Genomic DNA, 27,213 nt, shown 5'->3' on the forward strand with positions numbered 1-27,213 from the left:
GATATTTTGTCAACTTCAGATAGACAAATCCGCTATTTAAGGATACAGCGAGTTTTGCAATTGCTGACATTGAGCAAGTAGTCTGCTTTCAGTAACAAGCTTCTTCAAAGCCGTCCACTTTACCATGAAACTGAAACTTTGTTTGGCAGGTAGAGAACTTTTCTTTAACGCCGTAATTTGCACATGTGATCAACCGTCAGCATTTCAGCAACTGAACTGCACTATTCCTGGAAGCCGACAAACTTTGATAGATAACATTAATTTCTTTTTTTTTTTTTTCAGAACTTTGGATACAGTCACCAAGTTCAAGAATGTCATTGGCCACAGGCAAGACAGGAGAAGCAATGGAAAACTGAATGCCAGCCTTATAGAGGTAGATTAAGAACTGAATTTAGAACTATCTTGCCTTATAGAATGAACAGATAGATTATTTTATTTGAGACTTCAAAATATATAGGATTTCTGCTGACACTTTGAACGCTAATGACCGCAAATTACTGTCACCTAGTTCCTTTGCACTTAAACTCGAAACTGCAATCGTCATGTTTCTACTTGATTAGCGATTCAGGATGAAGCTAGATGACTTTGAACGTTGTATTTTAATTTCGCACATTTTCATAGTTAATTATATTTCAAAATGTTCTCCGGCTAAGCATAAGCACCTCGAAATTCCACCCTTTACTGAGGATAGTTTATGCATGTGGGTTTCAGAATTCTCAGTTTTTTAGCTACTGATCAACTGCGCCATTCCTGTGGATTATATACATTTCTAAAGTTCCTTTTATTATTTTTAGAAGATCTTTTAGAGACTCTTTGAGTTGGATACAGTCACCAATTTGTCTCACCAAGTTCAAGTATTCGACAAGACAAGAAAGCCGGGCAATGAAAAACTGAAGTCACGCCTTATAGAGGTAACTTAAATCATATTTGAGGCTATAGAATAATGGATCAAAATGGCTTCTAAACGTCGTAGTTTGATTTCGCTGATTTTGTCTATTTTCATAGTCAATTGTATTTCAAAATATTTTCCTATTGGAATTCCAAGCCCGAGCAAAAACCCGATCTTTCTACCCTCTAGGGCGTCATTTACTCGTGTAGTTTTCAGAATCGTCAGCATTTCAGCTACTGAACTGCACCATTCCTAGAGTAGTAGCCATCAAGTACGTCTCTCATTAAGTTTCATTTTTATTTTTTAGAAGATCTTTTGGAGACTCTTTGGACACAGCCACAGAGTTCAAATTAGCAGTAAAAAGACAGGAAAGGCAATGAAAAACTGAATTCCCGCCTTATAGAGGTAACTTAAATCTTATTATCTTATTTGAGGCTATAGAACCCAACATTACTTCTGATATGATATGAAAACTTTTATGTGTCTAAACAAAAATTCGGTACAACTAATCTAAGAATAGTAACTAGGGCTATACAAGTAATGTAAAGCGCCAGCAAAAACCCGGCGATCTTTCTATCCTTTTAGGCCAGAGCGTCATTTACTCGTGTAGTTTTCAGAGTCGACAGCATTTCAGCTTCTGAACTGCACCATTCCTAAGTGGTAGCGAACAATCTTCGAAGGACAACATTCATTTCTTTTATTTTTCTTCTAAAGATCTTTGGATACAGTCACAAAGTGAAAGTATGTGGCCACAGGAAAGACAGAAAAGACAATGAAAAACTGAATGCCCGTCTTATAAAGGTAACTTAAGAGCTGAATTTAGAACTCTTGTCTTATATATTCACAAGATAGATTATATTTTGTTTGAGACTTCAAAATAGGATTTGTACTGACACTTTGAACGCCGTGACGACGAAATACTCTGCCACCTTTATTTGTATTTAAACTCGAAACTGCAACCGTTATCTTTCTAGTATTTCGCTCATTTTTTGTAGTCAATTGTATTTCAAAATGTTCTCTTGGTAGAATTCTAAGCGCAAGCAAAAATCTGCTCTTTCTACTTTTAGGGCGTCATTTACTCCCGTGGTTCTCAGAATCGTCAGCATTTCAGCTACTGAACTGCACCATTCCTTATTGGTAACTGGCCATTTTTGGTGGACAATAGACATTTTTTTATTTTTTTCAGAAGGTCTTTGGAGACAGTCACCAAGTTCAAGCGTGGTCACAGATAAGACAGGAAAGAAAATCTGTGGAAAATGCGCGCCTTATAAGAGGTAAATTGATGGTTTAGAACTCTTCTTTCATATAATCACCAAAAAGCCGTGGATTTGCTTTCAGTAAAAGTTGTAAATTGACGTTAAGTGTCCTTAAAAATATGTTATTACGGCAAAAAAAATTTGAATCCATTGATAAATAATAATAATAATAATAATAATAATAATAATAATGGATTTTTATAGCGCCATATCCATGGCGCATGGCGCTTTACAGTAGAATGTTATTAAAAAATAAAATTTACATAAAAAATTTGCATCAGTGATAAAAAAATTACTAACAAATAAAATAGCTAAGCTGTAAAGATGAAAATAAAACTAAGAATCATTAAAACCTTTAAATAAAAACTATCTCATTAACTGATTAACTTAACTATTTAACTAAGTCACTTACTAACTGACTAGCTAAACTATATAATTTACTAATTAACTGAGTCTAATTATAAAATTAGGGCTATACAAGTAATGTAAAGCGCCAGCAAAAACCCGGCGCTCTTTCTATCTAAAATATAAAATATAAAAAGGTATGTCTTTATACAAGTCTTAAAATCTAATAGCGAGCCGCTCTCTTCAATGCTAATTGTGTTTTCTTTGTTCTTCCAGATCGGGATACTGGATGTATTTTCTGCTACTCAGGTAACAACTCGTTTCCCGTAAACTCCTAGATCATTCCCGACATTTACGTAATCCCAAGCTGGGTGGAGGGTTTCGCGCGTTCCACTTGGTGCTTGTCTACTTGCATGCTCCCGAGGAACGGTACAGTCGGCACGGACTCGGTATTATGTATCTGTCTGGTACCCATTGGTTAACCTATTTTTCATATATTGCACGTAGGTATCATGAGTACCATACGAGGCAAATCAGGACTGATCATGCATGAGTTCTGAATGTTGAGTAGGGTGGGTCTCCTACCAGCAGGTAGTACTTCCCGCAGGATTCGACCGGCTCTAGCCCCCAGAGGACTGCCTGTATTCAAGCGGGGATTACATCTTCTGCAACAAAATATTAAAAAATGATCTAGGGTTTACGAGAGCGGTTTGTACTTCCTAGTGTTAAGAAACGGGTGGGATTCAAACCCACAACCTTCGGGTTACAGGTCCACTGCTCTACCATCTGAGCTTCTGAGCCATGATGGGAACAGCGCGTGAGTGGTTCCCAGTTGATCCACTCAGTTATGTGCCTAAGGACTTTTCTGAACTAAGATACACTAAAAATTGTGACCACTAAAACAAAACAGGGGCTTCGGTGGGATTCAAACCCACAACCTCCGGGTTACAGGTCCACTGCTCTACCATCTGAGCCACCGAGCTATGATGGGAACAGCGCATGAGTGAATCCCAGTTGATTAACTCATTTATGTGCCTGAGGATTATTCTTAACTAAGATACAATAAAAATTCTTCCAAATAAAACAAAACAGGGGCTTAGGTGGGATTCAAAACCACAACATTCGGGTTACAGGTTCACTGCTCTACCATCTGAGCTGCAGAGCCATGATGGGAACAGCGCGTGAGTGATTCCCAGTTGATTCACTCATTGATGTGCCTGAGGATCATTTGAAACTAAATTACACTGTAGATCCTGACCACTGAAAAAAAATCAAATAGTGGCTGATGTGGGATTCTAACCCACTGCTCTACCATATGAGATAAAGAGCCACAATGGGTTTGATTGTTTTAATCATAAGTAACTATGGTTTAATAAAACAATTATTCCACTCGCACTTGTTGGATATGAGATGATTATAGCCGGCCATCTCATATCCAACGTGTGCGCTTATGGAATAATTGTTAAGTCTACTAACTTCTTAGTTTTAAATCACATTAGACAGAAGGAACTAAAGACCGTGGCTGCCCGCCAGACTGTTATTTATGGTAAAGTATGAGGGTTAAATAAAAATCTAGAACTGAATCTAAATAATGGTCATGTATCAATATTATATAAGGTTTATATAAGGTATTTATGACAATGTATGGCTATGTAACTAGTGTATTAATAATGCTCATGTAAGTCTCTGTAAGGTCATGTATCACTCTGTAGGTCTATGTATGGTCATGTATTACTCTGAAAGGTTAAGTAGGGCTATTTATGACAATGTATGGCTATGTAACTAGTGTATTAATAATGCTCATGTAAGTCTCTGTACGTAAGGTCATGTATCACTCTCTAGGTCTATGTATGGTCATGTATCACTCTGTAAGGTTATATCAGGTACTTATGACAATGTATGGCTATGTATTAATAATGTTCATGTAAGTCTCTGTAAGGTCATGTATCACTATGTATGATTATGCAGGTTTATGTGTGGTATAGTGGTTACGATTCTCGCCTTCCAACTCAGTGTGTCAATTCGGTATCAAAACTGCGTGCTCGAACATGCTTTTGTTTTCTTCTTTGTTTCTTTTCTTGGTTTTCTTTTTTCAGGCTTGGTTCAGGAAGTTGGTATCCTTTATTTCATAATTTCGTTATAATAGTTTTATTGTTGTATTGTTTTTCATTATAGAGTTTGCTGCCGCTGTTGTTGCTGCTTTTGCTTTCTTCTTTCTTTTTGTTTTCCTCTTTGTTTCTTTTCTTGTTTTTCTTTTTTCAGATCTGGTTCAGGAAGCTGGTATCCTTTATTTTATAATTTCGTTTTTTTCAGTTTTATTGTTGTATTGCTGTTTATTATAGAGTTTGCTGTCGCTGTTGTTGTTGTCGTTGCTGTTTGCCATGAATTGTAATAACTAAATAAACCACCGTGACGTTGCAAAGGAAGAAAGTCATGGTGTACAAATATTACCTTTTTTGGGTAGATAAATAGGATTTTTACTTTCCAGGATACGGTCCATTTCGGCTTAGCTCACTTGCTCTGATAAATAATCTAACTTAACTGAAGAAATCGTTCACGTAGTTTCACATTTGCTGATTAAAAACGTCTATCACACTTGCACAAGCAAACTTCCAATGCTTATCTCACAAATCCGAACTATTGGCCACTAAACCGAACAGCATGTTTGTTTATTCGATTTAATAACGAGAATAAATTTATAAATGATCGAATCCTCCAAACGTAGTCCAGACGCATTGTGGTAATGTACACACATTTATCCGCTTTTGTTTTACTCATCGTTACCAAAGCAATCTTCGGAAAGCTTCGGACATCCTCGGTAGCGCTTGTACATCGTATATCGAACGTCTCAGAATATATTCGAAAAACTTCGAAAACATCTTCGGAATTCCCAGTAATCTGAATTCGAAAAACTTCGGACATCTTCGGCAGCATCTGTACATCGTATACCAAACGTCTCAGAATATATTCGAAAAACTTTGAAAACATCTTCCGAATTCCCAGGAGTCCGAATTCGAAAAACTTCAGACATCTTTGGCAGCGTCCGTGCATCGTATACCGAACGTCTCAGAATATATTCGAAAAAATTCGGAACCATCTTCGGCCTTTCCGGTACTCAGAATTCGGAAATCTTCAGACATCTTCGTCATCGAATGTACATCGCTTACCGACAGAAACATCTTCGGAATTCCGTATTCTGAAGACAAAAATTTCACTCCTTTGTTCTCAAAACTCAAGAGTTGGCTAGTATACCCGATTGCGCACTACGCCTCAAACTTATAGCCTGCGTAGCAGACGAACTAAACCCCAAGGTTTTTTAGTTTGCAACGCGGCTACAAACTCATGACTCAGGATATATTCCGGTCTTGCTTCGACAACTTTCAGAAATCGACATTACAACTTCTCGAAGCTTCGGATATTTTCGACAATTTTCGCAAGTCCGAATTGTGGGCTTATATGTATTTATATAAGCGCACACCTAGCTGTTTTCATTGCGGACCTATTGTTTTAGGCAAAACTTGGGTTAAGGCAAAACAACAGTACACACCAATGGGGAGTGTCAAATCTTTTGCAGGGTGAATAGGGGTACACAAATCCGCGCGCCGATCTGCGCTATATTTTCGTTCAAATCCGATTCCACATTACTTGGAAACTTTGTGTGGAACGTCAGACTCATTGCGACGGACTGTAGATGCTTTTTTATGTCGATTTTTAAAGAAGTTTCGTTTTTTTCTTCTTTTTGCGTCAATTTTGCCAACATACCAACGAGGACCGACCAAAGTGATCCGAACTTCGTTTACTATCCACGATCAGAGCTTCCTGACATAAAGAGTCCGGAATCCAGGCCAAAGTTCTCAGCTAATCCGCGAATCTACTCTATGTATCGCAAAAATCCGCAATCCGGGCGCGTTTTTGGCCAAATCCGTCGAACCGCGAGCCCTCCGTTAAGAAAGAACTACTTAGCAAAAATGGGCGGATGTTTTCGAAGAGAAGGGGCTGCTGTGCACAGCTATTTTCAGGCTGTGCTGTGACTTCTTCAGGAAATGAACTAGACAGTTCACCCCTGAAGAAGTCAGGCCTAGCCTGACAAAATATTGAAAATTATCATACCAACCGTATGGAAAGCCTTTCTTTATCAGTTGTTTAAAAAGATGATCACGATAAGATGAAGAAATTCAGACAAAAAGATCTTAAAAATTTGTTCTGTATGGAACTCTTCTCCTTTTTGCATTTTGTTCTTATTTTTTTCAGGTTTTTGCATGGATCGCCTTAGCCTGCGAACGCAGACGCATTTCCTAGGATCGCCTGGATGACTATCGATATCTACCTGTAGCGTTCTGGATATATATGGACGTGTAAGTATGCTTATATATGGCTACAAAAAGGGCTTCGTTGGAAGTCTGTTGGATTATGAATGCCTAGAAAATTTGTGATTTTGTGCGTTCACAGCTTGCAACCTCAAAAGAAGACGAGACCCTGTCTATTGAGACGACAGTACAAATGGTAGATGACCAGCAGTTTTACTTCATATTCAAGATGGCGGAGCTCGATGGCGGAAATGTCGGACGGTGAGTTCATGCTTTTTGAACATGAACAGTTTGTTAACTGTTAAACCCTCTTTTCTTGAACATTTACGCCAGGTTAAATTAGTCATCCTTTCGTGCTAGTTTTTTTTTAACACAATCAGAGTTTTATCTTTGGGAATCCGGCTGGTAAACGTACCCAGCAATATGCGCTTTGAAGGCACTATTTGCTGTGTTCTGGTTCTTTACCTGAAGACTAAAGGCCTATGTTATTTTGTACGAAGTTTGCGTGACATATTCTTTGGACTAATGTTGGATCAAGGGATCTAGGGAAGTCTTGCAGTGTGTCTGCTCTTCCCCAACTTCTTTTTTTTGTTAAAAAGTACATGTTACCCCCCCCCCCCCCCTCAAAAGCCCCAAAACATGTCTTCCAAAGAAACGTGAAACTAGGGCTACATGCTTAAGTAAAAGTTGTAAAATTAAGGTTAAGTGTCTTCAAGAACGTGTTGTTAGCAGCAAAACAACTTGGATATGCTATAAATGTTTAATATGCTTTATGTTTTCGTTGATCTTCCAGGTTAGGATACTAGATGTTGATTTAGGTGGGCCAAGTATTTCAAGAATGATGAATGTGGAGCGAAAAGACGTATTACAGCAGTGCTTTTCTGGGTGCGTCATAATAAAATAAAATTATAGTTGCTGCCAAAACGACAGCATAGGCAGGACACATTCTTGTTGGCATTTGAGAATTTTGGTATGTTTGATCGGTTATCCAGGATAGTCGAGAAAGTAAACTAGAAACATTTAATTTTTTTTCCTTAGTTGGGTTCCAGTCTACACATACAAGGATCAAATGACTTGCTGTTGTGTCAATGGTTCCTTGCTTAATAGCAGAGATGATGCTGTGGTGTGAAGATAGGTGACCAAAGGAAAATGGTATTAATTCACATCTGTGTTACTTTTAAAATCATGGGACTTGTTTTCAAGGAGAAGAACCTGGGAGCTTGTTATCAGAATGTTTTACAGTATTGGAGTAGCTGGGAAGCAATCACAGGATGTGTGATCTGATCAAAACATTTGGTCACATCCGAGGGTTTCCTTCCTGTAGTTCTGGCCCTGTGATGATCTACGGGAATCTATCGCCTGATAAGTGCTTGTTATAAAGTACATGACTGTATTATGCTTAAAAGCCAAAAGAACATTTTTCTGCACATATACCCTGCACATAATTGTGTCTTCAAGAATGTGCTGAGCATTACAGTAAAACCCGGGGGGGGGGAGGGCACTCCCATATATGAGCTATATAGGTGTGTGCCGCTGTGAAGGGCGGGTATGGTTTTCAAGCAGTTTAGTCTGGGATAGCTAGGGTATAGAAATCAGCAAGTTTTGGTCTAGAATAGGGTATCATTTGCCAGAAAACTGATCAGTAGTATGAGGAATTAAGTCCAGAATAGAAATAGAAACTCGGAAGAGGAAGAGGCCTTCTTAAACGTAAATAAAATCATCGCAGCAACATTGTTGACAGATGGTTTTCCATTAAAAACACAGATAGTGATACAGTTCTGAAAATGGCAAGTCTGGGATAGGATAGTGATTTTCTGTGTTTTGTCCAGTAAAGGGTTGTGAAATCAGCTGAACAGGGTCTAGTATAGGGTAAGGCTCTTAGAGTCCCAGCAGTACACCATTGGCAGAAATATAGAGTACCCCCTTCCCCTGGGAGTAAAACAACACAGCGCAGCATCCATAAATGGTTAATCTACACAATGTTACAGCAAAACAATGTGGATCCATTTAATATTAAATAGTCAGTCTTCATTGTGTTTTCTTTGATCTTCCAGGTTGGAAAACTGGACGTTGACGTACATGGGTCTGAAGTATTCCATGAAAGATGGCTGTGGAATGAAACAGCAGTGTTCTTCTGGGTGAGTCAAGAAAATAAAATTATAGTAAAGTTAGTACCAGTAATTACCTTTAAATGTTTTTGATTTTGCAATTTATTCCAAGTGGTATGAATATGTTGAGATAATTTAGCGGAGCTTGCTATATTGGTAGGGTTTGCATATTCTTGAATAATGCTACATTTTTGCTGATTATTAAACCTTTTTTTCTTAGTTGGGGTCCAGTCTACACACACAAGGATCAAATGACTTGCTGTTGTGTCAATGGTGCCTTGCTAAATAGCAGAGATGATGCTGTGGTGTGAAGATAGAGGACCTAAGAAAAATGGTATGTTTTACAATCTGTATGCTTTTAATTTGTTAAAGGAAATGCATGGGTCACAGATTTTAGCCAAGTTTAGATACACATACCTGCCAACTCTCCAGATTTTCCTGGGAGTCTCCAAGTTTTTCATCAAATCTCCCGGTCTGATTCTCATAAACTATTCATACATTGTCTTAAATGATATCCTTACAATGCAAAGATTTCTAGACATCTCCAGATCTTTGTACTCTGGGGGTTGGCAGGTATGGATACAACAAAGTGGCCAGCAAATTGAGTGAAATATAAAGATAAGAACTTAAAGTAAGGAACCTTTCTATGCACAAGCAAAGAGCATTAAATAGCGATTGAGTCCTCTATATAAACTTCCATCCTTGGAAGAAAATGATCATAATTCAGCTTAAAAGCTCATATTGTGATGGCCAGACCAAAGCTGTTGATAAGCCAAAAGTTTGGATTGAAAGTATAAGTCGGCTAGCGAAAAATGACAAAATTTCTAAATTATGAGGTTTGCTACTTAAATTCCAAGGAATTTGCATGGATCAAAATTTTTGGAGAACTATTGTTTGTATACTAGGTTCATAAACAGAAAAGGTGGCCAGCTTTTGTTCTCAATTAGTGTTTTTCCTAGTGACCCCATTCAAGAAGTTGCATTTGTCTGTACGTCTGTTCATTTACAAAAAAAGGTTCATTTAGCAAATATCTCTTGCTTGCAAATCTTACTTATTCTTTGGGTCTTCCTTTGCAGGCTCTTAAAGATCTATTTCACAGAATCCCAGTCTAAGCAACCCAACTGTTACACATTGAAGACAAAGAAGTGAAGATCAATGACTGAAAGAACATGCATGTAGTCAGTTGAATATGCCGTGTCTGCAGTTCAGCCAAGATTCCTGCTCTACTGAGAAGATCAAGTGATCAACAGCTGGTTTCTCCTCACATTGTTAATCCATTGTCCATCAGTCATGTGTTGAGAACAAAGACAATCATCAACTAGAGGATACTGTCTTAATGATAATCCACCAAACACTCAGAATGAACATTAATAGAAGTATATTGGAATTAGTAAGGAGAATTGATGTAAAAAAGCATAAGTAAACAGCATCTCAATGTGGAAAGATCTCAATTGCATTTACTTTCAATACACATTTATGTACCTTGTGACTATGAAGCAGTTTCACCTATGACCTCTTCAGTTGGTTGCCATAATAGATTTGAATCTGGGATCAGGACTTCACATAACCATGCATGAAAGCTAAGCCTTGTTACCAGCTTCCAAATGACAACAACTACCGGTAGTTTAAAAAATAATCAACAGAAACATTGATAACTATAATACAATAAATAATATTTATAAATACTTTAAGAGAAAGATGAGCAACAAAATTACATAACTTTTCGATGACAGCAAGCCATACACATTTACATTTGAAAATTTTACAAATTTAAATGTACAGGGTTAACTGTTCATCAAAACCTTATGTAGTACAATTGCCCGTCTTATTCTTACTGTATTTATTAAAAATCTTTTAGTTGTTAGAAATAATAACTAAATAAACTATAAAATAATTTCAAAATAAAACTAGAATAAAAAATAAATAAAACAGTTTGGAACTTGATATCTAGGTACATTTTTCATATGTGGTTACTTAAAGTCATCCCAGATTCAACTCTTACATGGCAACCAACTGAAGAGGTCACAAGCAGAACTAGCTTTGTAGTTGCATATTTCATGTGAATGTGTGTTGAAATTAAATGTAAGTATGGTCATTCCTGATTGAGGTACTTATAAATCAAATTTTTACTAGGATATTTACATAGGCACTAAATTCTAAGATCCTTTATTCAGGAAACTCAGAATTTATAACATGAAATAACATGGCGAGGGTAGCAAAGGGGCATTGTTATCCTGTTTTACGCACAAATGATAACCAAATTCTCATGTCACCTGTACTCAAGAAACAGGAGAATTCATGATTCACGTATCTTTTCTAATTATTTCACACATCACAGTAAAATTTGTGCCCTATTTTCATGCGTCTCAGTCTAGTTTTTGCCCTTTTTTATGTTTCACACATAAAACCTTTGCTACCCTTCATGGAGAGGTCATTTTTTTTGTATCTTTATTTAATGTTATATTTATGTAAATCTTTTTTATTCGCTATTTCACCTCTCGCCTCGAATAGCTACGCTACTTGCAGAAGATGGACAACATTGTAAAAATTATTTAGTGAAATAAAGTATTTATTTTTGGTGTTGGTATTGTTGTTGATTCCAATGGAAATAAAGTTCAAGTTGTACTGAAAACTGTCTGAATTGTATTTTGAGTATTTTCCAACGTTTTGTACCAAAACGACTATCTCAAAACATAGCACACAATTTCTGAACAGAGGCTGTGTTCCCTTTGAGCGCCTGTGGGTTAGAATTCCTGGGAGATTTTGACATATTCCATTAGAGGCACTGTATTTCTAATATCATGGTGGCTCTTACCTGGGGGGTACACCCTATAATGGCCTATACAGGGAGGCTCTCCCGGGGGGGGTACCTTTTTAGGCTTATGGTATACAAAAGGACAGGGATTTTACAAGTTTAGGTATATGGAAGGGTGGGAAATCTGTCATTTGAAGTGCCTTTATTGAAAATATTTTGAAGTGCACCTTGTGGCTACATAAAAATGACAAGGGGTATCTTTTCCGTGAAAATGAGACAAAAGGGTAAGGGGTTGGACCTTGGGGCGTAGCCTCCCTGTATGAAACTTTTTTTGATTGCCCCCCTCCCCTGGGGTCTGTTAATGAGTAAGTAGTACATGAAGAGTAGGAGCCAAAGGGTATAGGGTTTGAGCCCCCCCCCCCCCCGGGGGGGTTCTTGCATATTAAAGTGACGTCGATGCTCGTCGTTTCACTTAGGGGTGTAAATTTCGGTTTTTTTGGTCTCGCTTAAGCCTGGTTTTCACTAAAGACGCAAGCACAAGCGCAAGGATAACAGCTCTTATTTCTCCGTGAAAACGGCTCCGACTAAAGCAAAGCACAAGCGCATTGCATTTTGTTTCTTGTGCTAGTGCTTGCGGCGAGCACAAGCACAAGAAACAAAATGCGTCCTTTTTGCGTGATCGCGCTTGTGCTCGCATGGTCTCGCTTAGGGTTACACACGAAGAAATATAAAAATATAAATTCTATTCTTAGTTTTTTGGTATCTTTTGGGGGTCAACACAAGATTGAGCCACACCCAGATTTGCCTCTTTTAGAGGTTCTTTTAAAAATTCCGACGAGCGTCACCTAGGCCTTTCTCGATTATGCTAGCATTTTTTTCGGCATTTTTTGGGAAAACGAGCATTTTTTTTTCGTTTTTTCTTGAAAAAGAATTGCTAGCATTTTCTGTCATTTTTCATGACTGTGATCCAGATTTCAGCAGCACTCAGAACTCAGAAGGATAAATAATCCTTAAGTTTCACAATTTTGAATACATAATTTGATTGTTTTCTGTCTGTTTCGACTGTTTGTGCGTTGTGTTACTTGTGTACTTGTGTTGTGTTAGGGACGTACCATTATTTTCTTGGAGGGGGGAAAATTTTTACTACTCTGGAAACATTTTTTTTCCAAATTCTTACTATTTTTTGTTATACATATCGCTTTTGCAAACAATTTATTTTGTCTTTCCAGGCCCTGCAAACAATTTTTTTTTCAATATTTTTCATCCCCTCCCCCCTCCCCCCCCCCTCCAAAAAAATAATGGTCCGTCCCTTACTTGTCTGTGTTTATTTTTTTTTTTCATTTTTTAAATATATTTTTTATTTTCTTTTTTATAAACAACAATTATTAAGTATCACCTGTTTTTGATATGAGCATATAATGTAAGAGTTTGTACGTTTTGTTTGAAATAAATGAAAGCATTCTTTGGAATTAAAGTGGCATTTTTTAAAGAAATCAGGCATTATTTTAGCATTTTTTTGGCTTTATGCGAGAATTTCTAGTAGCATTAAATGCCAGTTTTGCTAACATAATCGAGAAAGGCCTAGCGTCATCGTCCGTTTCATATAGGAGTCCCCCCCGGGGGTTTGAGCCATTTTGCAATTTGGTCTGAAAGAATGAATGAATAAATAAATGAATGGATGAATGAATGAATGAACAAGTAAATAAATAAATAAAATAATATTTATCGTTACTCATCTGTCCATATATAACAAGAAGATTTTTTACATTGATAACTCAAAGCCCTTTTCCAGAGTAGTAACCCAAGCAGTTCCTGTGTAGGGTCAGGTTATTGGGTTAAGTTTGAAATGGGGTATGCGTAGGGTAGGAAAAAAATCTCATTTAGTACGACTGCTCTCGCCTTCGCATAGGCTTCTTCGCGATTTTAAAAATGCGTGGGGAGATTGGGGTAATTGGGAAAGGGCCCTTTATCTTTCCTGCCATCTCTACCCATTCCCTTCCTCGCTCCCTTGTTTTTGTTTTTTTTTTTTGGGGGGGGTTGGGGGGGGGGGGGGGTTATTACAATGTATGGCTATGTTACTAGCGTATTAATAATGTTCATGTAAGTCTCTGTAAGGTCATGTATCACTATGTATGATTATGCAGGTTTATGTGTGGTATAGTGGTTACGATTCTCGCCTTCCAACTCAGTGTGTCAATTCGGTATCAAAACTGCGTGCTCGAACATGCTTTTGTTTTCTTCTTTGTTTCTTTTCTTGGTTTTCTTTTTTGGGCTAAACCCACCCCCCCCCCCCCCCCCCCACCCAGCTCCGCCGTCCCTGCGTTTTGGAACGTAAGGAGACTAAGACTGTCCTAGAAACACTCACCAAGTTTTCATATTTCATATTTGGAGCGTTTTTTTTTTCATTCCAGCAACTTTTTCAGTTTCTAGACCGGAGATCTCCGAAGATTCTCCGATTCTTGTTCGAATACCATACGAACGTTTCCGATCATTTTTCAAACTTTCCAAGTTTCAAAGATATTTGAACTCGCTTACGAGACGATATATCTTGACGACAAACCAATTGTACGCTGTGCTGGCGATGTTTTCGGCAACAAAACGTGGGTACTGAGCCTAGGGCTTTCCACAAGCTGCTCGGCAACTTTTTGGCAACTTTTCATGTTTCGAGCAACTTTTTTCCTCTGGAGCAACTTGTTGCATTTTGAGCAATTTCCAAACCCGAAGATCTCCGAAGATAATCCGAGTGTTGTTCAAAGGCAATACGAAAGTTTCCGAAGGTTTACGAAGCTTGCCGAAGATTTTCGAGGAACATCTGAAGACGTTTCAACTTTCGGCTCATTTTGCATTAAAACATTACAAAACTCGTCATTAAACATGACGTCATCGATATCTTCACGATTTTTCTCAGTTAATGAAATCCTTGTTATTTAACAAATTTTGCCCTTAATATGTTATTTAGATACTTCTTTTGCTGTAAAATTGAATAAAACTGCTTAGAAATCTTACCCTCAAAGGGAAATAAGCATATATTTAGAGAAATTCTCTTGATTAGAAGCAGCGTTTTGGATTTTTTGGAGCAACTTTCGAGCAACTTTTATTATCAGAAGCAACTTTTTTGGATTTTTGGAGCAACTTTTGAGCAACTTTTGGAGAAATTACGTGCAACTTTTTAAGTGAATGAACATAAAAAAATGGTTATAAAATACTTTTTTAGGGAATAACTTTCTATTTTAAAACGTACGTAAATTTGTAAAAAAACGTTTGGACTGGGATTTGGAAAATCGGAAAGCAATAAATAGCCTGGGAAATGGAATTTGTGTAAATTTGGGCTAGGAATCTTCAATCTTGTCGAAAAGACCGTGGGCCCTGGGGACGATTTCGTCCTTCGGAAGCGCGCGAAGACTCGATCTGTCACGTGACGAGGAAATCCGCAGTTGTGGCAGTTTTGACGATTTTGGATGACAGAGTCACAGAGGGATTCATGAGGCTAAAGGAGGGAGAATTTCTCTTCAGATTTTACAGTTAAATTCTATTTCTGCCCAGAAAGAAACATCTAAACGATGGCAAAAGCTTCATCTTCAGCGGAGAAGTTTATGAAAGAGTTGGAATGCGCGATTTGTTTGGAGCAGTACAAGGAGCCTAAAGTGCTGCCTTGTCTTCACTCCTTCTGCAAAACATGTCTTGACGGACTATTACCCAAAGAAGGACTGGCGTGGAGAGTAGATTGTCCATCGTGCATGAGTAGTGTCGAGATGAGTTTGGCCAGTTTGGTGAAGCCCTTCGCTGAAATTGTGACCAATTTTCTCTTGGTTTCCTTCTTCACCGGTTTCCGCCCCCCAATATATAGCACCTGTAGGAAGTGAAGCGCGCGAATTTGTGAAATTTGTTTTTTTTTTTATCATCCATAGTAAGGCCATCCCAATAAAATGTTTCGTTTCCCTCGCCTGCCGCTTTTTTTTAAAAATTTTTTTTTTTTTTTTTAAAAAAAAATCCCCCCCCCCTAAAACTTGGAAAATAGGTTATCCGCTTTACCGATTTGCGTTTTAGTTTTATGTTTGGGGTAACTTTAGTACAGTATAGTCAGTCTGTATAGTGCCTTATTTCCGGGGTAGTTCCCGGTTTAGTTTCTTATCATAATCAACTTGTCTTTAATTCTGTTGGCGGAAATTTCTGAGATTTATTCTAAATACAGTCCTCCATGTTCGACCAATAAAATGTACAGAGCTTGACTGCTTTAGCCAAGGGAGCTTATATAAAATTTGTTTACATTTTTGGGCCATTTATCGACCAATTTCCTGTCCGTTGGCTTGGCGGCCATCTGACAATAAGCGATTCGTTTAGGCACTGACAGTAAACTCGCGTTATGTGAGCCCTTTTTGTGGATTTTTCCGTTTTGAGGTTTAATTATAAATGGTGACTAGTCCTTTGAGGCAGTGATGGGGGTGGGGTGGGGGGTGGGTGGGAAGGACAAGAGAGGGGGGTGTGAGAGGTGCACAAGTGGGAGAGGGTGGGGTTGCTGGCCCTTTTTCATACTCTCATAAGGGGGGAGGGGGAGAGTCAGAACGTTTTCATTCCTCATGGCCTTATATTTTGTCAAAAAGAAGGTTCCCCCGTTCCAAGAAACCCTTGCCCAGGTCTACCACTGGTGCTATCTATAGTAGGGTATTATTTTTTATTTTTCTCTTTGTATTGTACACAGATTCCTAAAGGAGAGGTGGATTTACTGCCTGCCAATTTCTTTCTCAACAATTTGTCATCCATGGTTGCCCTTCACTTAGAATTAGAAAGAAGTAATTTTGGGTGTGATAGCTGTGACAATGTTGATGCCGCTATCAACAGATGTGCCACATGTCACCAGTTCCTTTGTGATATTTGCACAGCTGCGCATAAACGGGGGCGTGGCACAAAAACCCATCGAGTGATGTCTCTCGAAGAAGCCAGAGAAGAGGGACCCATAGCTGTCGTTCGCCCATCCTTTTGCGAAGAGCACAAAGGAGAGATGCTGAAGCTATTTTGTGAGACATGCGATGAAGCTGTTTGCCGTGATTGCACAATCATCAAGCATCGTGATCACAAGTGTACTTTCGTCAAGGATTCGTTTGGAAAGGAAAAAGACATTGTTATGAAAATTCTATCTGAAACAAAAACAAAATTGACCACAGTTCAGGATACTCTGAATGGCGTTTTAGAGATGAAGAGAAGCGTGCAATCTCACGCAGAACAGACTGCGCAAAATGTCACAAGCTGTTTTCATGACTTGAAGAGAAGCGTGCAATCTCACACAGAACAGACTGCGCAAAATGTCACAAGCTGTTTTCATGACTTGACAGCTAGCCTTAATACTCGCCATGATGAGCTGATGAATGAAGTCGAAGAACTCAAAAAAGCTAAATTGAAGTCACTCGAGATCCAGCAAGAGGAATTAGAAATGGCTGTAGGAATTGTACGAAACAGTGTTGGATTCACAGAAAAGGCCTTCAAACATTGAAGTGAAGTTGAGATTTTGAACATGCGTAAGCAAATGTCCAGTAGATTACGAGAATTGAATGCAACTAAATGGCAGCTAGAACCATGCGCTGATGATGCCGGAAGTTTGAAGCTGAGACCAACTGAAACAAGAAGTTGCAACCTTTGGTCTAATTACTAATGTTGTGACACATGCTGGTGCATCGACGATAACGATGGGACATGGATCAGAGGGCATAATGTACAATACACTATGTGGACAGCCAATTGAATTCACCATCATTGCTAAGGAGCAGAATGCATATGGACAAAAACGGGCCGAAGGAGGCGATCCTTTTACGGCAAATTGTATTGATGGCACAGAGGTTAAAAATTTAGATGTGAAAGACTGTGGAGGTGGTTTCTATACTTTTTCGTACACTCCAATGAAAGAAGGCCAGTTTAAACTGAGTGTAAAGCTGTACTAATATTGACTTTAAATTTTCAAAGAATCCCACAGATTAACTGAGTGTGCGATGAGTGCTAAATAGGAAAGATGATATTAATAACAATGTCTCGCAAATTAAACAGAGAGATACACTGTCTTTTGTTTTAGAGAAAACAACTACATAATTATATGTAATTTAAATTTCTTCCGAAAAACATCGAGTGTGTACAAATAATTATATATCGAAACATTGTCACATTACAATATAATACTCGATAAGGTGGTTTATTCAAGGAAATGATATATAAACGATGGTTCTTCCCCAATTCATGTTCAACCACACGTTCAAAGTTTCTACCTTGCAGCAATCTGCATTTTAAACAATTTCAACCATCGTTCACGAAGAATAAGAAGTGCACAGCTGACTGCATCATGGCCTGTTTTGTGTCAAGTCACAAAAACGCTTTTATCAGTTTTAAACCCTAAACACTTTAAAAGATCGGAATTCTCTTCAGGATATTATAATCCATGGCCCTTTTCTTTTGCTGCGTTGAAACTTCTTAATTCATTATCCTTGTAAAATAATTATTCACAGCCATACCCTTATTTCGTAACGTGGGGATCGAGGTGAAGTTTCGTTTCACTTCGCACTATAAAGTAAATCTTTAATTTCTCTGGGTTGGTAAAACTCTTAGAGCCAAGTCAAGTTTTGATCTGCGCCAAGTTGTTTGTTGGGTTTTCCCAACCCTTTTTTAGCTTGTGGAAATAAGTGTATCATTTCTAAACAGGCTTTCGACACGAAAAAGGGCCAAGCTAAAAATCGCTTCTGTCTGGCCGTTATGCAAAATACAACGGGCGGAAAAAACGGTGTTTACTATCAAGCTAAGAAGAAATTACTTGAACTTTCATGGAGACTACAAGCAGAAGTGTCTTGTTATTGTCAAAATCTGCGCCCTCTACTTTTATCTGTAAAGAAATTTTTTTACTGGCCAGTTTTGCTCGGCTTTCGCTTATTCCTGAGAAAAATAGAAATTAAATGTAAACTTCATGTGGAATTTTTAATGCAAGTGAATGGTTGAGGAACAAAAGGTCGAACGTCGTGTGGGATGCTAAATTAATTTTCATAAAAAATCATTACACTCGCGAACTGTGCGTGGGATAATGTTATGATATTCATTGTAGAGAAGTTTTTTTTTCAGTCTTAGAGAAGGTAAGATTTTTTTCTTTAAGTTAAACGAAAAAGCTCCCCGCAAATTTTGCACGACTTTAATTTTGACTGATAAAAGTAAATTTGATTTTTTAAACACACTCATCTGGTTAAGTGTTCCCGAATGTATCGATAATGACTTTCACCTTCAAATTTCCCACTTGTTCTGTATTTTAATTATAAGCCTCAGTTATTTTGTATTCGTTTTCAAAAAATGTAGTCCTTTTTTATTGTGCTTGATAGAAAACAAAAATCAAATGATACAAAAGAAACAACGTCGAAACGTAGAAATTGGCCAATTTAAATAATTTTGTATTGAGATATTGGTTTCCGAAAACAAAAACTCTTGTTCTGCGCGAGAAGAAGGAACAATCGATTTGAATAGTAAGAGAACAAAGTATTAAAAATTTTCTTTTTCAAGTAAGGGGAAAATACGTTTTAGACCTAAAAGTACTCCTTTGAACGCTGGGTAGAGATCACACTTTCCCTAATCGCGACACTAGTTTAGAACATTTCCAAGCAATGTAATAATTAAATTTGATTCAACACGGTGATCCACACGAGTCATAATTCATTTCATTCTACTTTTGTTCAAACTTTAAATCGGTTCATTACGCGCATATTGATCAAACACAAGTCAAATTAAACAGTCACAACAAGAGAGAATAAACCGGCAAAATTGCTGCAAGAAGAAGTATTACAATTTATTTTGGAGATCACGAGTTACCTCATGTAGAGCTATTAGAGTGCCTGTTGTCAGACAGCTTACGTTGCACTGATCCTCTAAGTTGTACTAATATTGACTTTAAATTTGAAAGCATCCCACAGATTAAGTGTGCGATGCGCGTTAAGTATTTCAGTATTAAATGGGCAAAATGTTATTAAAAACAATGTCTCGCAAATTAAACAGAGAGATACACTGTCTTTTGTTTTAGAGAAAACAACTATATAATTTATTATATGTAATTTGAAATTCTTCCGAAAGAACACCGAGTGTGTACAAATAATTATATATCAAAACATTATCACATAACATATAATACCTGATAATGTTGTTTATTCAAGTAAATGATATATAAACGATGGGTCTTCCCCAATTCATGTTCAACCACACGTTCAAAGTTTCCACCCTGCAGCAATCTGCATTTTAAACAATTCAATATCAGCCATCGTTCACAACGAATATAAAGAAGTGCAAAGCTGACTACATCATGGCCTGTTTTGTGTTTAGTCACAACGCTTTCATCAGTTAAAGTCCCTATGAAGTAAAAAATAATGGCTCTACATGAGTTAACTCGTGTTTTCCAAAATACATTGTATTACTTCTCTTTGCAGCAATTAAACAAAGACTATACTGTCTTTTGTTTTAGAGTTCCGAAAGAACATCGAGTGTATGCAAATAATTATATATCGAAACATTATCACATTACAATATAATACCTGATAAGGTGGTTTATTCAAGCAAATGATATATAAACGATGGTTCTTCCCCAATTCATGTTCAACCACACGTTCTAAGTTTCTACCCTGCAGCAATCTGCATTTTAAACAATTTCAGCCATCGTTCACAAGACATAAGAAGTGCATACCTGACTACATCATGGCCTGTTTTGTGTTTAGTCACAAAAACGCTACCATTAGTAAAACCCTGAAGACTAAAATAGATCAGAATTCTTTTCTTGATATTATAATCGAGAGCCTTTTTCTTTGCTGTAAAATTTCTTAATTCATTGAGCCCTTGTAACAGAATCATTCACAGCCATATCCTTGTTGGGTAACTGATGGGAATCGAGGCGAATTATACGAGGGCTTTCGTTTCAATTCGCACTATACAGTAAATCGTTTATTCTCTGGGTTGGTAAAACTCTTAGAGCAAAGTCAAGTTTTGATCTGCACCAAGTTGTTTGTCGCGTTTTCCAAACCCTTATTTAGCTAGTGAAAATAAGTATATCATTTATAAACAGGCTTTCGACACGAAAAAGGTCCAAGTTAAAAGCGCTTCTGTCTGGCCGTTATGCAAAATACGAGTAGGCGGAATAAACGGTGTTTACCATCAAGCTAAGAAGAAATTACTAGCACTGCCATGGAGACTACAAGCAGAAGTGTCTTGTTATTATCAAAATCTGCGCCCTCTACTTCAATCTGTAAAATAAATGCACTGGCCAGTTTTGCACGATTTTTTCTTATTCCTGAGAAAAATAAAAAGTAGATTTAAAGTTCAAATGGAATTTTTTATGTTAGTGAATGCTTGAAGGGCCTCAGTAAGGGGTCTAACGTTCTTATAGGATGATCAATTTAAAATAAAATTTCACTAAACTTGCGGACAGTGGAAAATTTTTGTTTGTTTCTTAGCGAGTTTTTAGTCACGAGAGTAAAAACGGGCGCCGAAAAGGTCAAAAAAAAACGGGCGGAAAGGCGGGACCCAAGCAAGAAGAAAACAGCACTGCATGGAGACTACAAGCAGAAGTTCTGTTATTATTTGTTTTATAACTAAGCAGTGGTTTAAGCACACTCATCTGGTTAAGTGTTGCCGAATGGCATCGATAATGACTTTTACCTTCCACTTTGCTACTTGTTCCGTACGGTATTTTGAAAATAATCCTCAGCTATTTGTTATTCGTTTTGCAAGAAATGCGGATTGTTTCATAGTGTTCTTGTTACAAAAGAAACTGAATTAAATAATAAAAAAGAAACAACGCCAAAACGTAGAAACTAGTTAACTTATCCTGGGTTATTGACCAATTTAAGTAATTCTGTACTGAGATATGGGTTACCGAAAACAACTGAAAATATTTGCTCTGCGCCAAAAGAAGATGCGATGGATTCGAATAGCGAGAGAACAAAGTATATTAAAATTTTTCTTTTCCAAGCAAGTGTTAAAGATATTCTAGACCTAAAAGTTATCCTTTGAACGCTGGGTAAGGGACACACCTTCACTAATCGGGACACTAGTTTAGAACATTTCCAAGAAATTTAATAATTAAATTTGATTTAACAACGGCGATCCACACCAGTCATAAGTCATTTTTATTCTACTATTGTTCAAAATTTAAACGGGTTTGTTACGCGCAAATTGATCAAACACAAGTCAAATTGAAAAGTCAAAACAACAGAGAATAAGCCGGCACAAATTGCTGCAAGAAGAAGTATTACAATTTATTTCGGAAATCACGAGTTAACTCATGTAGCGCCTGTTATCAGACAGCTTACGTTGCATTGATCGTCTAAATTGTACTTACAGTATCCCATAGATAAAGTGTGCGATGAGATGTTATCAATAACAATGTCTCGCAAGTTAAACAGAGAGAAACACTGTCTTTTGTTTTAGAGAAAACAACTATATGTATGTAATCTGAATTTCTTTCGAAAGAACATCGAGTGTGTACAAATAATTATATATCGAATCATTACCACATTACAATATAATACCTGATAATCCGTTTTATTTAAGTAAATGATATATAAGCGATGGTTCTTCCCCAATTCATGTTCAACCGCACGTTCCAACGAAGTTTCTACCCTGAAGTTTTAAACAATTTCAGCCATCGTTCACGAAGAATAGGGAGTGCACAGCTGACTGCATCATGGTTTTTTTGTGTTTAGTCACCAAAACGCTTTCATTAGTAAAACCCTGGACACTAAAAAAGATCGGAATTGTCTTCAGGATATTATAACCGATGACCTTTCTCTTTGCTGCATCGAAACTTTTGAATTCATTGATCCTTGTAAAATAATCATTCACAGCCATAAAACCTGTTTCGTAACATGGGGATCGAGGTGAATTCAACGAAGGCTTTCGTTTCCATTCGCACTACACAATAAATCGTTTATTCTTTGGGTTGGTAAAACTTTTAAAGCCAAGTCAAGTTTTGATTTGCGCCAAGTTGTTTGTCGTATTTTCCGAACCCTTGTTTAGCTAGTGAAAATAATTACATGTATATCCTTTATTAACAGGCTTTCGACACGAAAAAGGTCCAAGTTTAATAGCGCTTCTGTCTGGCCGTTATGCAAAATACAACGGACGGAATAGGCGGTGTTTACGTATCAAGCTAAAAAGAAATAACTTGAACTGCCATGGAGACTACAAGCCAAAGTTTCTTGATATCATCAAAATCTGCGACGTGTACTTACCGGTATGTATATAAAATAATTCCTGAGAAAAATAAAAAATAAAGTGTAAAGTTCATGTGGAATTTTCAATGCAAGTGAATGGTCAGTTATGGAACCTAAAGGTCGAACGTCTGTGTAGGATGCTAAATTAACTTTCATAAAAATTAATTAAACTTGCGGACATTGTGTAGTAATGATGTTTTCGTATTCATTGAACGGAAGTTTCTTTTAGTCTCACAAGAAGCTAAGAATTGTTTCTCTATTAGTTATACGAAAATTTCCCGGCAAATTTTGCACGACTTTATAGTTTTGACTGATGAAAGTAAATTAAATGATTTTATAACTTAACAGTGGTTTAAACACACTCATCTGGTTAAGTGTTGTCGAATTGCATCAATAATGACTTTCACCTTCCAATTTCCTACTTGTTCCGTATTTTATATTATAAGCCTCGGTCGCGCTTGCTAAAAAACAAAAATCAAATGAAGAAACAACGTACCGAAACGTAGAAATTGGTCAATTTAAGTAATTTTGTACTGAGATATGGGTTACCGAAAACAACAATTCTTGCTGTGCGCCAGAAGAAGGTACAATGCCGATCGAATAGTAAGTGAACAAGCAATTAAGATGGCTTCCTCCGAACATTCGAGCTATACAGGCAAAAATAAAGTTACCACAGAGATCTCATAGCATGGTTACAGTTTGAGTACAGCTAACGAAAACCTACCAAAATTGAGCTCTCAAGCTGACCCCGCCAGAGAAAAATAGATTTGAGTGATTTGGGTTTGACTTAAGACAAAAGAATTTCAGTAAATTGTTTCAAATAGTATACAAAATGTTACCGTACTATGAGTAGGTTTTTGCTACGTAATTTTTGTACTCATTGCTCGAACTTTAAGCCAAGCAAGTGTAAAAGATGTTTTCGACTTGATCCTCTAAGTTGTACTAATATTGACTTTAAATTTGAAATCATCCCATAGATAAATTGTGCGATGAGTTTTAAGTATTTCAGCATGGATAGTAAAAAGACTGCTTTCAGTGATAGGCAAGATGTTATTATTAGTAATGTCTCGCAAATTAAACAGAGAGATACACTGTCTTTTGTTTTAGAGAAAACAACTAAATATATGTAATTTGAATTTCTTCCAAAAGAACATCGAGTGTGAACAAATATATTATTATATATCAAAACATTATCACATTACAATATAATACCCGATAAGGTGGTTTATTCAAGCAAATGATATATAAACGATGGTTCTTCCCCAATTCATATTCAACCACACGTTCCAAGATTCTACCCTGCAGCAATCTGCATTTTAAACAATTTCAGCCATCGTTCACAACGAATATAAAGAAGTGCAAAGCTGACTACATCATGGCCTGTTTTGTGTTAAGTCACAAAAATGGTTTTATCAGTTAAACCCTAACCACTCAAAAAGATCGGAATTCTCTTCAGGATATTATAACCGATAACCTTTCTCTTTGCTGCATCGAAACTTCTTAATTTATTATCCTTGTAAAATAATCATTCACAGCCATACCCTTGTTTGTTAACATAAGGATCGAGGTTAATTCTACGAGGGCTTTCGTTTCGATTCGCACTATACAGTAAATCGTTTATTCTCTGGGTTGGTAAAACTCTTAGTGGCATACCGAGTTTTGATCTCCGCCAAACATTGTTTGTCGTGTTTTGCCAAACCCTTGTTTACAGAGTGAAAATAAAAACATAAAAATTATTTCATAATCGGGCTTTCGACACGAAAAGGGTCTAAGTTAATACCGTTTCTGTCTAGCCGTTACGCAAATTACAGAAATTGACTTACAAGTTACCGAACCTTCGGACAGTGGTTATGATGTTATGACTTTGAATAGGCGGTGTCGAGGGCGTAAGGAGACAATACTAGGACTACCATGGAGACTACAAGGCAGAATTAGTGGTAACCGCTGTCGATTCTCAAGCCAAGAGGACAATACTATGCTGCCTTAGAGACTACAAGCAGAAGAAACTTGTTATTATTAAAATCTACGACGTGTACTTTTATCTGTAAAAGAAATTTTTACTGTCCAGTTTAGTGCGATTTCGCTTATTCCTGAGAAAAATAGAAATTAAATGTAAGGAATGGTCAGTTGTTGAACCTAAAGTGCGTGGGATAATGTTATCAAATAATGATATTCATTGAGCAGAAGTTTCTTTTAGTCCGACGAGAAAATAGAATTTTTTTCGTTAAGTTATACGGAAAATATTCCGGAAAATTTTGCACGACTTTAATTTTGACTGATTAAAGTTAATTTGATTTTATAACTAAACAGTGGTTTAACACACTCATCCTGGTTAAGTGTTGTTGAATTGCATCGATAATGACTTTTACCTTCCAATTTCCTACTTGTTCCGTATTTTGAAAATAATCCTCGGCTATTTGTTATTCGATTTACAAGAAATGCGGATTGTTTCATAGTGTGCTTGTTACAAAATAAACTGAATCAAATGATAAAAAAGAAATAACGCCAAAACGTAGAAAAGTTAACTTATCCTGGGTTATTGACCAATTTAAGTAATTCTGTACTGAGATATGGGTTACCGAAAACAACTGAAAATTCTTGCTCTGCGCCAAAAGAAGATGCGATGGATTCGAATAGCGAGAGAACAAGGTATATTAAAAGTTTTCTTTTCCAAGCAAGTGTAAAAGATATTCTAGACCTAAAAGTTCTCCTTTGAACGCTGGGTAGGGAACACACTTTCACGGGGAGGGACACTAGTCTATAACTTTTCCAAGCAATATAATAATTAAATTTGATTTAACTGACGGTGATCCACACAAGTCATGAGTCATTTCATTCTACTGTTGTTCAAAATTAAAACTGGTTTTTCTTAGCGCAAAAAATAAATTCAGTCAAATTGAAAAGCCACAACAACAGAGAATCAGTCGGCACAAATTGCTGCAAGAAGAAGTATTTTGTCTTTTGTTTTAGAGAAAACAACTATATATATGTAATTTGAATTTCTTCCAAAAGCACATCGAGTGTGTACAAATAATTGTATATCAAAACACTATCACATTACAATATAATACCTGATAATCCGTTTTATTTAAGTAAATGATATATAAGCGATGATTCTCCCCCATTTCATGTTCAACCACACGTTCCAACGAAGTTTCTACCCTGAAGCAATCTGCATTTTATACAATTTCAGTCATCGTTCACGAAGAATAAGAAGTGCACAGCTGACTGCATCATGGTCTATTTTGTGTTTAGTCACCAAAACGCTTTCATTAGTAAAACCCTGAACACTAAAAAAGATTGGAATTCTCTTCAGGATGTTATAACCGATGACCTTTCTCTTTGCTGCATCGAAACTTTTGAATTCATTTATCCTAGCTATAGTAAAATAATCATTCACAGTCATACCTTTGTTGGGTAACATGGGGTCGAGGTGAATTCAACGAAGGCTTTCGTTTCCATTCGCACTACACAATAAATCGTTTATTCTTTGGGTTGGTAAAACTTTTAAAGCCAAGTCAAGTTTTGATCTGCGCCAAGTTGTTTGTCGTGTTTTCCGAACCCTTGTTTAGCTAGTGAAAATAATTACATGTATATCATTTATTAACAGGCTTTCGACACGAAAAAGGTCCAAGTTAATAGCGCTTCTGTCTGGCCGTTATGCAAAATACAACGGACGGAATAGGCGGTGTTTACTATCAAGCTAAAAAGAAATAACTTGAACTGCCATGGAGACTACAAGCCAAAGTTTCTTGATATCATCAAAATCTGCGACGTGTACTTACCGGTCTGTATATAAAATAATTCCTGAGAAAAATAAAAAATAAAGTGTAAAGTTCATGTGGAATTTTCAATGCAAGTGAATGGTCAGTTATGGAACCTAAAGGTCGAACGTCCGTGTAGGATGCTAAATTAACTTTCATAAAAATTAATTAAACTTGCGGACATTGTGTAGAAATGATGTTTTCGTATTCATTGAACGGAAGTTTCTTTTAGTCTCACAAGAAGCTAAGAATTGTTTCTCTATTAGTTATACGAAAATTTCCCGGCAAATTTTGCACGACTTTATAGTTTTGACTGATGAAAGTAAATTAAATGATTTTATAACTTAACAGTGGTTTAAACACACTCATCTGGTTAAGTGTTGTCGAATTGCATCAATAATGACTTTCACCTTCCAATTTCCTACTTGTTCCGTATTTTATATTATAAGCCTCGGTATTTTGTATTCGTTTTTCAAAAAGTCTCGCTTGCTAAAAAACAAAAATCAAATGAAGGAACAACGTCGAAACGTAGAAATTGGTCAATTTAAGTAATTTTGTACTGAGATATGGGTTACC

The 27,213-nt window shown here is 36.9% G+C and overlaps 1 protein-coding gene, 2 long non-coding RNA genes and 1 pseudogene across 4 annotated transcripts in view; 3 read left to right on the top strand and 1 right to left on the bottom strand.

The window, feature by feature from the left end:
* On the top strand, positions 1-11,484 carry LOC144653931 (uncharacterized). Its single transcript, XR_013570842.1, has 13 exons — positions 1-149; positions 283-373; positions 795-911; positions 1,197-1,294; positions 1,604-1,690; positions 2,076-2,163; positions 2,767-6,845; positions 6,940-7,058; positions 7,591-7,682; positions 7,836-7,949; positions 8,852-8,935; positions 9,126-9,239; positions 9,982-11,484. It is a non-coding gene; the product is annotated as an uncharacterized LOC144653931 (long non-coding RNA).
* Positions 1-27,213, top strand: part of LOC144654002 (uncharacterized) — a 74,064-nt gene that overhangs the window by 27,382 nt on the left and 19,469 nt on the right. The gene's annotated exons all lie outside the window — the stretch shown is intronic.
* On the bottom strand, positions 8,754-26,603 carry LOC144653925 (uncharacterized). 2 transcript variants are annotated; one of them, XM_078514068.1, is made up of 3 exons: positions 26,282-26,584; positions 19,804-20,018; positions 8,754-8,905 (listed from the first exon to the last, which is right to left on the bottom strand). In XM_078514068.1, exons 1-3 carry the CDS (start codon positions 26,295-26,297, stop codon positions 8,819-8,821), a joined length of 318 nt encoding a protein of 105 aa, XP_078370194.1. In that variant the 5' UTR covers positions 26,298-26,584; the 3' UTR covers positions 8,754-8,818. The 2 variants fall into 2 exon arrangements, 1 of the variants encoding a protein (XP_078370194.1); XR_013570837.1 differs by lacking the exon at positions 19,804-20,018 and having other exon boundaries at positions 26,282-26,603.
* On the top strand, positions 15,221-18,011 carry LOC144654003 (E3 ubiquitin-protein ligase TRIM45-like; annotated as a pseudogene).

This window comes from Oculina patagonica, chromosome 5, assembly GCF_052425735.1.
Source record: "Oculina patagonica isolate OP01 chromosome 5, crgOcupat, whole genome shotgun sequence".
Lineage (NCBI taxonomy): Eukaryota > Metazoa > Cnidaria > Anthozoa > Scleractinia > Oculinidae > Oculina > Oculina patagonica.